Source organism: Buteo buteo, chromosome 25 (assembly GCF_964188355.1).
Source record: "Buteo buteo chromosome 25, bButBut1.hap1.1, whole genome shotgun sequence".
NCBI lineage: Eukaryota > Metazoa > Chordata > Aves > Accipitriformes > Accipitridae > Buteo > Buteo buteo.
This window is the reverse complement of record NC_134195.1, coordinates 16267337-16284520: the sequence shown is the minus strand read 5'-3', so window position 1 is coordinate 16284520 and position 17184 is coordinate 16267337. Positions and strand designations below refer to the sequence as shown.

General features: G+C 39.8%; 1 protein-coding gene across 8 annotated transcripts in view; it reads right to left on the bottom strand.

Annotated features, from left to right (window-relative positions):
* Positions 1-2748: 2748 nt before the first annotated feature.
* The window catches only part of STS (steroid sulfatase), a 113783-nt gene continuing 99347 nt past the window's right edge, over positions 2749-17184 (bottom strand). For all 8 annotated transcript variants that reach the window (XM_075057597.1, XM_075057598.1, XM_075057596.1 and 5 more), the window contains one exon: positions 2749-6129. In XM_075057597.1, coding sequence (XP_074913698.1) covers positions 5747-6129 — 383 coding nt within the window. In that variant the 3' untranslated portion in view covers positions 2749-5746. The remainder of the gene's footprint in view (positions 6130-17184) is intronic.

Genomic DNA, 17184 nt, shown 5'->3' with positions numbered 1-17184 from the left:
TGTTTCCAGGACTCCCTGAATTAATTTCAGTTTTAGCAGCCTGTAAAATTGGGAGTTCCTAGAGCCTGGCTCAGGTCTTCTGGTCTCCCAGGGAACAAAATGCATGACTGTTGCTGGTTTAGACCCAAAGCTTCACATCAAGATCAGTCACCTCCTGAATGATGATTCAGGAGCAGCCTGCTTGGTGTGTTCACTCAGAGGCAAGGGGTCCTGCATCCTGTGGGCCCCCAGCAAATTTCCACCTGACAGTCTGACACTGAATCATAGAATCATAGAATAGTTTGTGTTGGAAAGGTCCTCCAAAGATCATCTAATCCAACCCACCTGCAATGAGCAGGGACATAGACTAGACTAGAATAGAATCATGAAGTTTGGAAAAGATGTCTAAGATCATCAAGTCCAACCATCAACCCAACACCATCATGGCCACTAAACCACGTCCTGAAATGCCACGTGTTTTTTTGAACACCTCCAGGGATGGTGACACCACCACTTTCCTGGGCAGCATGTTCCAATGCTCAACAACCTTTCAGGAAAGAAATTTTTTCTAATATCCAATGTAGGCCTCCCCTGCTGCAACTTGAGGCCATTTCCTCTTGTCCTATCTCCAGCCACCTGACAGAAGAGACCAGCACCCACCTCGCTACACCCTCCTTTCAGGTAGTTGCAGAGAGCGATCAGGTCTCCCCTCAGCCTCCTTTTCTCCAGACCAAACAGCCCCAGTTCCCTCAGCTGCTCCTCATCAGACTTGTGCTCCAGGCCCCTCACCAGCTCGGTTGCCCTTCTCTGGACACGCTCCAGCACCTCCATGTCTTTCCTGCAGTGAGGGGCCCAAAACTGAACACAGGACTCGAGGTGCGGCCTCACCAGTGCCCAGTACAGGGGGACGATCACCTCCCTGCTCCTGCTGGCCACACCATTTCTGATACAGGCCAGGATGCCGTTGGCCTTCTTGGCCACCTGGGCACACTGCTGGCTCATCTTCAGCCGGCTGTTGACCAGCACCCCCAGGTCTTTCTCTGCCGGGCAGCTTTCCAGCCCCTCTTCCCCAAGCCTGTAGCGCTGCGTGGGGTTGTTGTGACCCAAGTGCAGGACCCGGCACTTGGCCTTGTTGAACCTCATACAGTTGGCCTCGGCCCATAGATCCATCCTGTGCAGATCCCTCTGTAGAGCCTTCCTGCCCTCCAGCAGATCAACCCTCCCTCCCAACCTGGTGTCGTCTGCAAGGATACTACTCCAGAATACACTGCAGTCCAACTGGCCGCAGAGGCGACCTCCCTCCTCCTGGTCACCTGCAGTCCCTGCCAGACCCAGAGGAACCAGCAATCCACGGGCCTCAGTCTTTGGGTTGAAGATAACCCCCAGAAACCTTTTGCTCCCTGGTGGGTCCCAATGCAGAGGTTTCCTACGCCAGCCTTTGCTCCTGCCCACACGGCTGGCCGCTCTGCTTGTAGTGTACTCGGGCAGGGTGGACTTCTCTTGAAAGTTTGCTCCTCAGAGCGTATTTCAGATGCTGCACAGGCAATGCCAGAGGAAAGAGAAATGACAGAGTAGATGCAAGTTCTGCCTTACTCACAGAACTATCATGTCCTAATGTAAGTCAAAACCCCCTACGTTTTAATATATGTAGTCTATTAGAACGTAAGATTTTTGTAGCTATGTTTGCCCTCTTTTTCTTTTTCCATTTGTTCCTATATCAGGTGACATCTTATGTGTAATTTTCTACATTGTCCACAAATCTGGACACCCAGATCTCACATTACTGCAATGTGAAATAAACTATTGCTGGCAAGTGATGATTCTCACTGAGCTGTGAAGGATACAGACCATATTCACTTAGTTCTCTGCAAACTTTCAGTTCAATTTCACTGAGCTGACACCTCTCTCTAAAGGGTCATATTTTCTTTTTGCTTTTTTTTTTTAATTATTTTTCTGACACAGTAATTTAAGGCAAGTCAGGATATCTCTTATTTTTAAGAGCCAGGAACCTGTGTCATCCAGTCCCCGAGGGGCAAATATTATTTAAATAATTCCATGTAGTCTCCTATGTCCGCTAAAAGAAAGAATAAATATAATTAGAAAAATGTGACTAATACCTTTCTCTGAATCCCCAGTGTACATCTTTTTAGCCATCTGTTCTCTCTCCTCCAGGCCCCAATCCCACATGTGCTGAACAGTAAGCACAGAACCGATCTGCAAACCTGAAGTTAAGGGTATGTTATACCTCCTAGTACAGGTGGATCTCCTACATCCTAGTTTTCCAGCTCTTAAACTGTACCTTCTGCAGAGAAGGTGCCTTATTGACTAAAAAGGGCACCGTTACCAGCTTACCACTTTCAGCATTTTTTGTTCTTTCAGTATTCCCAGCAGTGAGAGAAGTACTGTTATCCTTCTTTGCGCACAGAGGAATGAGAAACAGAGTTAAATGACTTGCTCTGGGCTATACAGGGACTCTGTGACAAACTAGGATGTGATACTGTTAAATAATACTGCAGAAGAATACGCTTCCCTCTGAAGCTTAACTCCCAGTTTAAACTGACATATTCTACAACCAGGCATCGAGTTACAACACCGATGCTTGGTAAATGATAGATTGAAAGTCAGTCTCGAAGTACCAGAGCAGCATATTCTCCTTGAGCATTCCGTGTTAATAAATTGTGAATCATGTATATCCCATTAATAACGTGTTGTGAAAAACAAAACTTTTCCTTGTTAGATCAGGCAGTGCTATTACAAAAATGGTATATTGTGCTTCTCATTTTATTTTGCAGATAAACAAGACTACTTTAATTACCATGGTCTGACATGCCATCTCCAGAACAGAAGGTACAGTACTGAAAGGTGTAATACATTTGCAATACAGGGAAGGTTTATTTTAGGCATTAAATGAAATGGCATTAACATAGAGTATGAAAAATACTGCTCTATTCTTAATAGAATCTTTCTTGAAGGAACAATTGTAAAAATGGATTTCAGATTTTACTGCTTAAGTCAAAATATTAAATGATGTAATAAACTATATTTTTGGAAAATATGAAGCTTTTGCTACAAACAAGAAATAACTTTTATTATTCAGGGTGCCTTGGGTGTGTTTTAATTTCTTAGATTTTGTAATGCAAAGTTAATCCTTGCTAGACCTTGAATAAGTAGGAGGTTAGCAGAGTCAAGGAGCCCTAGAAGTCAAATCTTTTCACAAAGACCACTTTTCATTTTACGATTGATGAGGGCAAAATAGCCATCGTGATCAATATGACAAGCAAACGGTAGGACAGAGTGGCAAAGAAATAGGTGGAAAAGTATTTGAGGGGTGTGGATGTTTTAAGAAAGGAGATTAGAGAGATGGCACCAAAAGCCAAGGAGGGTATGATAGAAAGGCCATATTCAGGCAAGAGGAAATCAGAGCAGTAGAAAAATTACCATTTTTGATACCTCAGTCAGACAGCACAGAACAGCTGTTGCGCCTAACAGAACAAACAATTCTTGCACCTGCAGAAAGAAAAGAAATGGTAGCAACATAGCATCTTCCTGATGAAAAGAAGTATGTGTGGATGTCCTTGAGCATATAAATTGAGATCCCTGTTAAGGTCACAGCCCAGCAACCATGGGAACAAAACACATCCAGTGATACCAAACACCTTGTCTGAGTTACTGCTGTATACCTAACACACAACATATTTTCTCCCATATGCTTCAGCAGGAATATTTGCTTGAAAAGGTTTGTGTAAGCTGCAGCAGAGCTATGGGAGCTGAAAAGAGCATCCCCCCATGCCGTGATGCTCAGCGCTGAAGCAGCCAGCAGCCTGGCCGCAGCTCCAAGGGGTTCTTGGGCCACATGGTGAGGACCAAAAATTTGGGATGTATGGATCCTGCCGTGAGGTCGAGAGGCAGCCACTATCACTGCAGAAGAGTGCTTGTGTTCAAACTGCAGGCATCTTTCTTCCTAAGTTTATGTAGTACATTCAGTGATTAAATAAAGCAAAGAGAGAATTATGCCCTATGAATGACCATCTGACAGCTTTCCAGGTACAACATAAACAGTCCTGAGTGGTTATCAGAGAAATACCTGAACAGACTAACTTTATCAGCACACACAGCACTTTGCCACCTACAGAGAGCTCGCAGAGCACACGCTTAAGATACACAATCACGAACACAAGGTAAAACATCAAAAATAGCACTTCAAGGAAAGAGTACTACATTTCCCAGGACAGGCATCTGGATATTGTGGAAAATGAAATTTTGAATGAAACTGCAGCAGAAAAATCAAATAAAGCCTAGGTTTTACAGACAGAGAAATATACCATGTATCACAATGTGTTTTTACAGGACAGGCTTCAATAGTTCCCAAGAACCAGGTCACAACCTTCACGTTGGCTGACTGAAGCTACTGCACTACTATCATCACAGATCACTTGAGCACCAAATGGATTTTAATACATTATAATGTTGGAATTAACTAGTGTTTTCTGACAAGGAGCAAGTCATCTTCGATTATCAGGCATCAAATCATTTTAGTATTTTGCTGGTATGTTCTCCTCTAGTACAATCTGCCAAAGAAAATAGTTTGCCTGCTTGTAGAATGGAAAGAAAATGTGCCTGAAGAAGATGCAGATAAAAATGGATACAGAAATTAGCCCTGAAGTACTGTAGATTTCCCAAGGCCTTGTTAAGAACTCAGAGACAGTTATATTTGGCTTTAAGTGCTCAAACCCAATTTTCTTCTCAGAAAATGAGAGACCTTAAATGATGGCAAAGATATTTAAAGGAAGATCAAATTTTATTTATTTGTGATGCACACTACTGTCATCGGTGGAAGAACAGGCATGGTAGATATTGAAAGATATATGTGTAGTATCATGTGAATCTGGAACTCAGATATCAAGTATGGACCAAATCTTTCATTTTAGCAACTGAGTTATGACTGTAGAGGCGTGTCTATATCAGGGATTGAAGGATTTGGGGGTTTTTGGGGGGTTACAAATTTTGCTTGCATATATATATATATATATATGGAGACTTATGGTACACACTCAAGCACATGACTGGTGCACTTGAAGTGGTTTCCTTTTGAAACAAAGGCTGTTGCCATGCAGTAGGACACTAGCCAGGGAGCACTGTTTTAATGTGGATGCAAGGTCTTCCACTACACAGCTCTCTACATTTTTATGGCACATGCAATGTTAGCTTGTTGGCAATCTGTTTATTATTTCATATCTGTGTTGCTTGTTGACAGAGATGCTGTTGCAGGGCTGCTCTTTACCTGTCTTTGAGCTACCAAATTATAGTCACAGGTGGACCTCTCCACTGTTATCTCTCTATTTTCAATTACTCGGTGCTATGTCCTATTGATGGTGGATAACACTTAGCAAAAAGGACAGGAAAGTGTGCATTTAGTAGCTGTAATTGACAGAAACTACAGGTAAATTCCTTGCTGTGCAAGAAAAAAGCTGAATCTGAAGATCTAGAAAATGATCTCATCTAGAAAATACCTACAGCCTACCCATTTGTAAATGAGGACAGAAACATGTGCTTCATGCTGATTCTTGGATTACAAAGACAGAAGAGGTGTCTCTTGCCCTCCTTCTCTTGGCACATTTTATTGACTGAAATTCTCTTCTACTGCAATGATGTATTTGAAGATAGGTCCTCCTACATAACGAACCCTTCTGAAGGCTAGTACCGCAATGGTGCAAGTCAGCTACCCACACTCTCTTGTTCCAGTTTCTGAAAGAGAATTATAGCTTGTTTATCCTGAATGCACCTCTAGCAGTCTCCCTTCTGAGTCATAGTCACAGTAGCAAGACTGCAAGAGAGAGGAGCAGCACACTTGGAGCCACGGCTTCCAGAGAAGGTTGTCCCATGACAGCTGGTCAGGGACAGGGTGCAGGGATCTGGTGTGGTTGTCTACTGCTCGGTGTATGACCCTGAGGATTTCGTAGAAATGGCTCTCCGTTTCTGGAGTCAGTGGGACTTTCTCTTCAGGGTCTCTGGAAAGATCGAAGAGCAGTGGGGGATCATGCTGTGTGATGAATCCTCCATGGCAGAAGCAAACGTGAGAATCGTAGCAACCATTGGAGTCTTCAGGACTGAAGTTTGGAGTGAAGAAGACGACTTTCCAGACAGACTCACCTGCAATTTACAGACACAAAACAGCTGGTGATAAAAAGACAAATTAAAAGTCCCCTAGTCTTACGAAACTCTAATTTACACCAAGGGAAATCAGTCTTTTGGTACAACCTCGCTCTGTACAGGAACCGCAATACACTGAAAGAGTAAAACAAAATTGAGCAAAACAAAAATAAGCAAAACATGACGATTTTCATGCTATGCATATTTATGAAATAATTATGATCATTTCATTCCCTTGGAAGAATTCTGATTAACTAAATCATAGAAGACTTAAAAGAACTTCACATTTTTACATAAACAGTGCTAAGAAGATTTGCATAAATATTTACTAAGCCATTGCACTGTCTTCTGCAAGACTTATTAAAATGTACCTTTGCCCTTTGGCCGTATGCAGGCACTGTTGGACCATGTCTGCTTCTCATTTTGCTAATCAAAATAATTTCATTTTTACCCTTTTCCCTCTTCCTTTTTTTGTTGTATTAACCCATTGCCCTCTGCCACATGTTTTCATTGCAAACACCTGGAGACAGTTTCATGTTTTAGTAAATGTGATGACATGAAAAGGTATAATGGATAATAAATTCCTTTCTTAGGCCTCTAGATGTTTTTTCCAAAAATAAATAACTGGTAACGGTAGTGCAATTTTTAGGTGACATTCTGCTTTGTAAAATAGGAACCAAAGGTCTTCATTTATAGATTAGTCATTCTCTCTCAGCTTAATTTGCTGTGTACAGAAACTGAACTTTCTGCACTAGTGTAACTTCAGTCAGTATTTTCACTGTTTAAAGATACTAATTATTTCCTGGATTAAGAATAAGCAGGTATCTATTCCTTCAAGAAGCACTCTTGGACAGAAGGCACGCTGGAGAATCTGAAAATACTTAACAAGAAAGGAATAAACAAAAAATGGCTGCTTTTTTCCTCAAATATCACGGAAGAGACAGGGAAGTCAGGAACAGACAGGCACTTCCGCGGAAGCACACTGTCCTCCCGCAGCCAGGGAAGCATACAGTTCTCCAGAAATGGACCAGAGAATAATTAATTAGAGTCAAAAATCTGTACTTTATTCTTAATAAAAGTAGGGTACTAAAGAGCTGAGGTCTATGATCTCAGACTACCTACCCACTTGAGTGTATACAGACATCAGAAATACATATTCATCAGTAATTTAAATTCCTCAGCATGCTATCATGAAAAACATTTTTTGTATCACCTCATTTTTTTTAAATACTGGGGGAAAAACTCTTTTTGGTTATTTTGTTGAATTTTGTTAAGTTCACAGAAAACTTGTTAATCTAGTAACAGATTGTCACAGATTTCTGTGCACCACAGTGGTTAATATTCATTAACCAATTCATCAGTTCAACAGAATGGAAAGCACTAGAAAATGTGCGAAGGGCAGCGATGAACTGGTACATGCCATGCTGTAACGACATCACACTCAATTTTAGAGATAAAAACAGGTTTAAAGAAAGAAATGTTTCAGCAGACTAAAGAGTCACAGGCTGCAGTTCTAGTCTATAGCATGAATTTAAAGGACAGTGGGTGACCTTAAGGTTCTTTACAGCTTCTTCTATCCCACAGCATTTTTCACATTATAAGAGATTTTACCTTTAGGATCCAATTCAATGACAGAGCCTGGAGACTTCCAGTTCGCTTAGTCTGCACTTAAATCAGGGTCGGAGGGGTGATGGTTATTATACACATTAGACTAGGAGAACCCTCTGAATGCTGCTTGGAAGTCAGCAAAGGGGAAGGAGCTTTAAAGGCTGAGAGTGACTTGCTGGCACAGACAATAGGACGTGGCAGGCTTTAAAGGCTCTGGCTGTGACAGCAGCAATGGCAGTCTTCCTGGGGAAAAGGGAAGGCAAGGCAAGGCACCACAGCATTCCTTCATACACCTTCCCAATAACATTTTGAAAGGTTGGTTTGATACTTGAATTCTTTGCTGTTTTCTCAGAAGTAAAATAAACAAACAGAATCTAACACTCCCCCTTAAATTTCTTTGAACTTATGCATGGAACATTTCCCAGAGCAGAAATATGCCTCTCATTTACTGAGATTTACAATTTACATTCTGGGAAGGTATGTAATTCTACACTAAAGCATTCCTTCAGGCTCTTTAAAAGTGTTTAATTGGCAAGATGGACAATGAAGAACAGAAAAAGCCAAAGGGCTTTATTAATCAGTGCACTGTGTGCCTTTGTAGACCATGCAACATTTCCCCCACCTGACAATTTGATTCAGGGCACTATGACACCTTGATAGAAGAAGAGCAGAAAGAAAATATATAGCTATTAAAATGTCAACTAAAAGAAATTCCAGTAAGGCCATGCACATGAGAACTTTGTGGTCAGGCTGTCTTACCACACATCTATCTTTGACAGTACTCTTGTGCCAAATGACATCATTGAAAAGAAATTTTCAGCCAACTTTTTTTGGTGTTGGGCACTGTAACACCAGGCCAGTTCAAGGGCTTACAGATAGCAATATAAGGTTGGGGATTCTGAATTAATCCAAGTCAGTACAAGCAGCTCATATAGGTAAGACATGGGGAAAAGAGAGAAATAAGGAAGTTGTACCATGATTTTTTTTTTTTACCCACAGAACAAAGAATTCTTCAGGTTTGGCTATATACAGAGCATACAGCCTGTTGCAAAATCATGCATGGGGTTGGGGACGGGGCATGTGTGCCATCATATCATGTCTGAATCACATCGCTAGTGTTTTGAAGAGCTGATGCTAGTTTATCAGCTACGCAGCTATATAATGTCATGCTCATACTGCACAAACCACTGAGGTCTGGGAGAGCAAAGTCTGTTACTGTGCAATGTTCATCTGTTGCACTGCAGCGATGCTTCGGCGAGGATCTGGAACCTCATGTGGTGCTGGAGGAACAGCAGTGCAGACTTTAACCACCGATTTCCTAAGCATTATAAAAACTAAAGCATATCTGTCAGTGTCTGTGGCTGTGGAGCAGCCGGTGTAATATACTAGGAGACATAAAGGGCTGTCAGACTTCTAATCTGTAAAGCTGATGAACTGTATAAGGCTCGATATTAAAAAGAGAGAGCTCTCTCCCAGACTCTCTCAGCTGATATAAAATCTCATTTTGTCAGAGGGTTAACTACAAGGATCAAATTAATCTCTCAGTAATTAACAATACCTTTGTTCTGCAAAGCATCTGGATAGTAAACTCTCTTTATATAAAAAGATAACTATATGTCTCTTCCTCAGTGAAGTTAGTAGTAAAATTGTCAGGGCTCCCCCACAGTCAAGTATATCAGGTCCCTTCTAAAACAGCAGGCAAGCTCTAAGCCTGCAGAACCCTTGAAGATCCTGTCCCAAGGCTTCACAGCTACTTTATTTAGCGTCCATTTTTCCTGGAATTCTCCAGCTCTCTGAACTGCCCAACAATTTCACCTATTCAGCTCTCAGAATACGTCTTTCCTTCTCATGTTAAGAAAAACAAAACCTACTGAAGTTGCACATATAAATAGTCTCAAAATAAAATAAGTTGCAATTAGTTCGAGCAAATCTGCTATGAACATAACTGCTCAGAGTTCGATCCCTAACAGACTCCTCTTTTATTATCCTTCACCCATCTCTTTCTCCTCTCATACAGACAACCGTAGCTCCAACAGACAGGTTCCAAGACGAAGTGACACACTGGATAGGGATGTCATTTCTGTTAAAATAGCATTGTTCTTAAACAGTCATGGCTAAATGGTGTTTTCTGATAAGCAGTTCTTGAAGAGAATAGAAGCTATTGGTGTGTTATTGCTTGGACCTCACTTTTACTGAATTTAATCTATGACTAGCTTTATAGGTTTGCTGCTACTGTCATCTATTTTGATCATGTTATTTCGTTTCTTCTTTCTGTAGAAGAACAAGTTAAACAAGTCTGTTCTTCACTGTAAATTGGGGAGCTGGCTCTCCTTGACTTCAGATGCCTTTGGGCATCGCGTACCAATCTAAATTGCCCACAGAATTTTCCTTTATCTCAAGTGTGCTCTGTAGCCAGTGAGCTCCCACACTCTAACTCAAGCTCTTCAATGTTTCTACACAGTAGCAGATGAAAGCTGCAACTCACTGGAAAATGACATTCTTCAGATAACTCTTGTTATTAGATTGAATCCTTTCTTCCCGCTTCCTATATCTTTAGAATCATTTAGAATTGTTAGGTTCTCTGCTAACCTTATATGAAGCAGATATCACATACGGGTATATATTCAGCTCTTCAATAATTTAACAATTCAGAAAAGGTTTCGGCTGCTAAATTCTTGTAGAACTATATATAGCACATAGAGAATACTATTTGGTTACTATAAAGAAAATCTAAATATTGTTTTTATAACTGTGTGAATTCCTCAAAGAGATAATAAAAAACTGCTACTTGAGTTCAAAAATGTGTAACTCCATTGTTCTTTCAGTGAAAATTTGTGGGGTTTTTAGATACTTGTTTTAAGTGCCTGGGTATCTTACGTTATATTGTTATATCAGTCAAAAGACAGCACATTATGTCCCAGCGTAGGTGGAGAGTAACTGAGTGATATTCAAAGACATAATGTTAGTTTATGAGAATCTGTTGTTGCTAGAAGAGGCTTGCATAAAGAACTGTGCAGAACATACAGTATTTGAAGTAAAACCATAAAAAACCCCAGTAGTAGCAGTGATTTTAAAACCTTAAGGATAGAAACTGCAGTGTTAAGTACCCTCTAAAACAGAAAGGATTGCGCATTGGTGGATATCTAATAATCACGCTGAACAACTGCTGGAGTAGAAATACCAGACACAGTGAAACCATGCTTAGGCTGCTGAAGTCAAGACAGAAATCTCATGACTGACCTCATTATCTAGAGTAAGTGCTGTGGTACAAGAAGCTTCCACTGAATTCTGTTCAAAAGTGAAGATTATCTGCTGAACGGTAGCAGCTGACAAAGAATTATTTTCCTGAATTCTTCATCATCATCTTCAAAAAGAATTGACTGATCATTTACAGTGTTTTCTTTTCTTGTTGAAGAAAGTCCCAAGTGGGAAGATCTGTGGGTATAGAAACTATGCTGCTAAAAGAGGAAGTGCTATAATGCAATGTTATGCCTCATATTTGGAAGTCTTACTTAACAGTAACAGTAATGGAAGAATATATGTTGCCCTGGAAAAAAATTCCATCCCTAGTAATCTGATGCATATAATCCAGGCACTTGCTAAAGATTTGTTTGAAGAATCTATTTACTTGCTGAATGGTCCATGTAATTTTCAGTTCAGCCAAGCAGCAGTCAATGGCATGCTGAAGACAGAAGATAATGTTGGCACAAAAAAAAAATTACTCGTCATTTCCAACCTATATTCAAAAGTCCTTGAAAACAGAAAAGCTTTATTTTATTGCTTGTGAGAGAAATAGTATTGATTAGCATGTACTGGTTTTCCACTGGAGTCAGTAAGAGAGACAGTTAAGAAGCGAGAGAGCAACACATTTAAGAATGTAGCAAAGCATAGCCACTTTGCCAAAGATGGCAAAAAGCAGAGAGAAACCTATTCAGAATTGTGTTTTGTCTTTTGTTCTTTCTGTCCTTCAGAAACACATTTTATTAACGGAAAATAAATTGAGGACAATCATTACTCTCTTACATAAAGTGGATGCAATCATTCTGAGTGAAACGAACAGATCTGCAAGATTCAGACAGCAATTTTCCTGATACTGAGCAAACGTACGAGACAAAGATGCAAAGGAAGTCCTAAGCAACTTCTGCAAATATTTTCAGACAAGTTTGAACTAACCAAAACCACCCCCAAGAATTTGTTTATAAATTATTTTCTCCAGACACTTTTCAAATTTTGGATGTCAAAAAACCCCTTGACACACTGAATGCTAATGAAGTATTCCAAATCATTAATCTGAAAACTGATAGCATGTTTAACCTTTAAATAGCAAGAAGTGCATCTAAAAACAAAGAAATAACTATGCAAAGTTACTTTAAAAGTGAAAAGTAGAAATTTTGTAAATGTGGTAGCCTGGAATTCCATGCACTGCCAAAGAATACTGAATATTCATTTATTTTATTTTAAAAAGTTGAGGACAAAGATGAGTTATGCTTCCTTACGGGTGTTTCAGATAGCTAATTTTATTTTTTTTTTGTCTTTTAAAAAGCTACTAGGATACTTAGGAAATCTGAAAAAACCCCTTTTGTTTATTTTGAAAATTGAATCAGTTAAGCATAAATGACAACATAGCAAAGGGATTCCTTTTGCCAGAGTAAAAAAATTGAGTTAAAGAAAGCAATCATTTCTAAGTGATATGGTGCAAATATCTCAGTATCAGCCAGTCCTAAATATAAAAAAAAAATTCTGAATTACTTAATTTTGTGTTTATTGTAAAGATTATAGTATGTGTAGTTTAGTATCTGAAGTATATGACAATAGTTTTTGTCCCACTGTTAGAAAATGCATGTCTTTGGCAGAATCCATAACTAGCAAAACATTACAAATGGTGTTAAATTTTGGGGTGAATAGCTGAAAGTAAATAGGACTTTGCATCCTTTGTTTTTATTAGAAAGAAAAGTTGGAAAAATTGTGCAGGTATTAAGTCAATTAGAACTACAAAAAGGATATTATCTGATAGCTTGGGGGTATGCTAACATCCAGCATTTAGAATGGAAGTTGAGTTTTGAGGTGCATAGAAAAGTTTAAACTTATTTCATTAGGGTTCTTATGAGCCTATCATTTGGAACCAATACATTTAAGGAAATGGAAAGCAGAAGTTTACTGAAGGTCTGTGATGCAGAATAATGTGATTAATGAGTATATGTTCAAACAATGCAAAAATCCCTCAAAAACCTGAATTAAACCTAAACACCAAAAGGACATATCACAGGATGTTCTTTTAAAGATGATCAGCAGGAACTTTTATAAAATTTATTCCTAAGAAAATTTTTAGAAGTCTATTTTCTGTTTTCACATGGACCTGCTCAAGGTTAAGGTATTTCAGAGAAATCCAGCAGTCTGCCATTTTGGACCTCTATGCAAAAACCAAACTTCATTTCACAGTTCTCCAGTCAGCATGAATACTTGAGTTGGAAGAGAAGGGTTTTAGAAAAGCAATGGGAATATTTTCTTGTCTTGGTGGTATGCAAGATGGATGCAGAGATCTTCAGCTATTCTCCAGACGACAGTAAGTGATGGAAAAGGGAAAGAACCTTGACTCTCTCCTAATTTCCAGCTTAAGGAATGCATGTGTGTGACATAGTAAAAAAACAGGCTTTACCCTTTTGAAGTGCTATAACTTGCTAAAATCTCCTTTCTACTAAAAACAAGAACAGAGAAGGGTCTCCTGGGGCTGTAGATGAGATTAATACATTTTAACTGTTCTTATATAGGACTTAAATGGAGAGTTCAGCATTGTTTTGATGAAAGATTATTTCAGGTCTGTCAATTAATACAAAATAATTTTGGCTAGTAAACTGTTCAGTCATGCATGAAGTAATCCAAATAATCACATTGCGGGGGGAGCCTCTTTGGTTGGTTGGTTGTTTTTCTGTTTCTTTTTAATAAGGAATGATTCATTGGATTGGTGTACAGGAGGTTTGGCTTGTGCCTTCCATGCTGCAGCCATTCCTGCCTCTTATTTTGCAATCTAAATCAGAAGAAAGGGAAGTACAAATAAGACAAAAAACAGAAAGAAAAAGAAGAGAAGGTCTCTATTCCACTTCAACTTAACCAACTGAACTAGGAAGTTGGGTTTATGTTCTTCCTATGATTAGGAATAGGGTAAATATTTTTTTAAAAGGACAGTATTTAATTTTATTTTTTTTCCTTCCCTGTATTTCTCTCTCTCCCAACGTAGGGGACCACTGGTAGGGCATGGAGCACTGCAAGTCCCAGGGTATAAATGGCTCTGCCTGAGCTTAACAATAACTCAGTTGCCACTGTCACAGAGCAGAGCAGAGGCAAGAACATACTAACAGTATTTGTCAGGGGAAACACTTTGCTACCTAGGTATTGTTAGCAGAAATGTCTATCAGTCGATGAGGTCAATTTTCTTGAGCTTGATATAAACAGTTTTGTAGGGGCTGTTCAAGCTAAAAAATGCTCTTCTTGCCTTTGGCAGTTACATTATTTCACACTTAACAAATAATATGCCTATACTGTGTCACTCAAATTCAGCTGCAGCTGCTCTGAGATGAGGATCAAGATAGCAAATTTAAATACTCAATGAGATGGTTTAGGTAAATGACACTTGATGCTTGTTCTGCTTCTTCCAGCTGTTGCGATTGAAACACTGAACACAAACGAGAGATTTTGGAGACAACTTGGGATTTTTGGAGGCTTTTCTTGATTGTGATACCTCCATGAAATAGGCAAGATCAGGTAGAGAGAGAGGGGAAAAAAAACCAAGGGGGCAAACAAAGAGTGAAGGTGATGCTCATAAAGCAAGTTAGGAAGCAGGGGAAACAAAATCTCTTCCAATAATCAAGTAGATGAAAAGATTGTAATGGACTTCAGCAAGAAAAAGTAACAAGTGACTCAGATGTTTCATGCAGTGCAAAAAGGTATGTCTTCTTGATATCATCAAAGATGAAAACCAGGAGCAAAGAAAGAAGCCAAAAAGATCTTAAACTCCCCCCCCCCCCCAAACCAATCAAACCCCACTTGTAAGGTAAGAGACTTCTCTAGAGAGAACAATGGAAGTAAAGGAACTTGTGAGACTAAAAAACGAGAAGGCAAGTGACAGGAAAACCCTCATGAGGGTCAGAGTTTATTACAGCTTCTGCAGTTGCAGAAGGGAAAGACTCACACAAGTGTTTGATCAATTAAGAGAACCAAAAAGAGATTCACTATCAGTGAGACTAGAAGCTCAGAACTGGGGAGGGAAAAGGGAATAAACAGATGGGAAAAGGATGAGAACTGAATAAAAGGACACAGTTCAGAGAGGAGAAAGGGGCTGCTCTTTGTCCAACAAAAAAGTGCTGTAAGTAGCCTGAAGACTCATGAGTTATTACTGAAGGAAAAGTGAATTTTCTCCTGTGACCTACATATTGTGAATTAGATACTTGATGCTATTTAAGTCTTTGATGGGATTGTGTAGCTGAACCAGTGGAGAACAGACATAAATCCACATTACGCTGACACTTCAGTGTTTTTCCTGCAGTGTTTTTCTGCAAAACCAGAAAAGTGGTCTGCAGCACTTGCCTTCTACTGTTGAGGAAATCGCAAGAAAAAACTTTGCAGTAGACTAACATGCAAATGTGTAAATATCAGTAAAAGGTATGTCTATGTATGGATACTTGTTACTTACTGCTACAAGTTTCTGTACAACTTCTCTGATAGATTACTTTGCTGCTGTGTGTTGCTATTAAGACAAAGGTTGGTGACAAGGAATGAGGTTTAATGAGACTTAAGGAAGTTTATAAAGTGATTTTGGGGAAGGACACCTATACCTCCACATTAAGAGCTGCCCCAATCACCAACAACACCTGTAAGAAAGAATAAAAAGATTCTCATAGAGCTGATAGCTAACAGACAAGGTAAATGACTGTTTTAGTCTTGTGTTAAAAAGAAAATTGAACAAGCTAAGCAAGTGGCACTTTCTTAATTAGATTTTAAAGATCTTTATGCCAGTGTAACTCAAATCAGGATCTGCATCTCATCCATGTTTTTCTTTTCTGACCATTCTTGTCAGTTCTTTCATGACACTGATGCATGGATAAAATGCCGCTCTGTACTACAAAATGAATTCACTCTTTATATACTACACAGTCTAACCTGGCTATTTTATTTATTGCATATTTGTAGACAGGCTCTTATTTGAACTTCTGCTGATTTCAAAGAAAAGTGACACTAATTAAATGACATGGTCCTAAAATTCCCAGTCAACTTCAGAAGACTCCCATAGTGTCATTCCTGACACTTATCAAAATAATATTTTTTTTTCACATTGTGAAAAAGGTGGCAAGGCATTTCTAATTTTAAATTGAAGGTATTGAGTAGGATTTATTTGTCATCGCTATGCTGACACTTAGTATGCAATTTGACAATCTGGTCACCTCACCTAATTTTGGATCACTGCAATGTGGAGGTCTTTATGTAAGCTAGTTACCAGCCTATACTGATCTGCTTCTTACTTTTGTTAGAAGTCTGCTTTAGGGTGAGAAGAACTCTGCTTGTTTCTCTTTTGATGAGAGTGATCAGCTCAGGCTAGCTCAGCTGTAGGTGTTTGCACTGTAGACATCTACAAGTTGTCACCACCATCCTCAGAATTTGCTAAAAATCTGAGGTGTCAAGAGCCTTGAAGGCACCAAAGAGCCTCACTGGCCCTGCACAGCCCTAGGGCAGACCCCATCCACGCACCCTGCCCATGGACCAGGATTCCCATTTCATCTCAGCCTGAGGCCATCAGTCCCTGCTGGAGCAGTGCTGCAGGAGAGCCAGTTCCCAGCCCTGTCTCTGGATGGCCCTAGGTCGTAGCCTTTCTTCCAGCTCTGTCTCTGCTCCTGCTCCCGACTGGACTCCCTGGATGGATTTTGAACCTGAACCACCACTTTGCCTAGCCTGGAACTATTGGTGGACCCTGTTATCAGCACCTAGCTCTGCTCTCTCTGCTTGGGCGCTGGAAGACGTTGCTTCATCAATAAATGCACTGCCAGGGCTGGAGTCACTTACAGTTCTGTTGGAGTCACTTTTAGAGTGAAGTGTCACCCCAAGTTAGAGAGTTGAACTTCTTGTCTCTCCAGCATTCTCTAGTCCATCTTCAATTTTGCTTTATAAGATCAAATATCACAGGGGGTGCTGCTTATGGAAGATCCCACAGTGTTCATAGATAGTGGGTTAAACATCTCCTCCTCTCAAGGATATGTAAAACCTACATATTTAACTGATGTAATCAGGAAATACAGAGAGGTTTGCCTTCCTTGTTCATATACATTACATCTGTATACTTTTTTTAGTAAGTCTTACTCATCCTTAATGATCATTCTGTGACCTTTGAAATATAGTCACTAGCTACAGTACATCTGCATTGACTCTGCTTGTATGATGCCAGTGTCTTTCTCATATTAA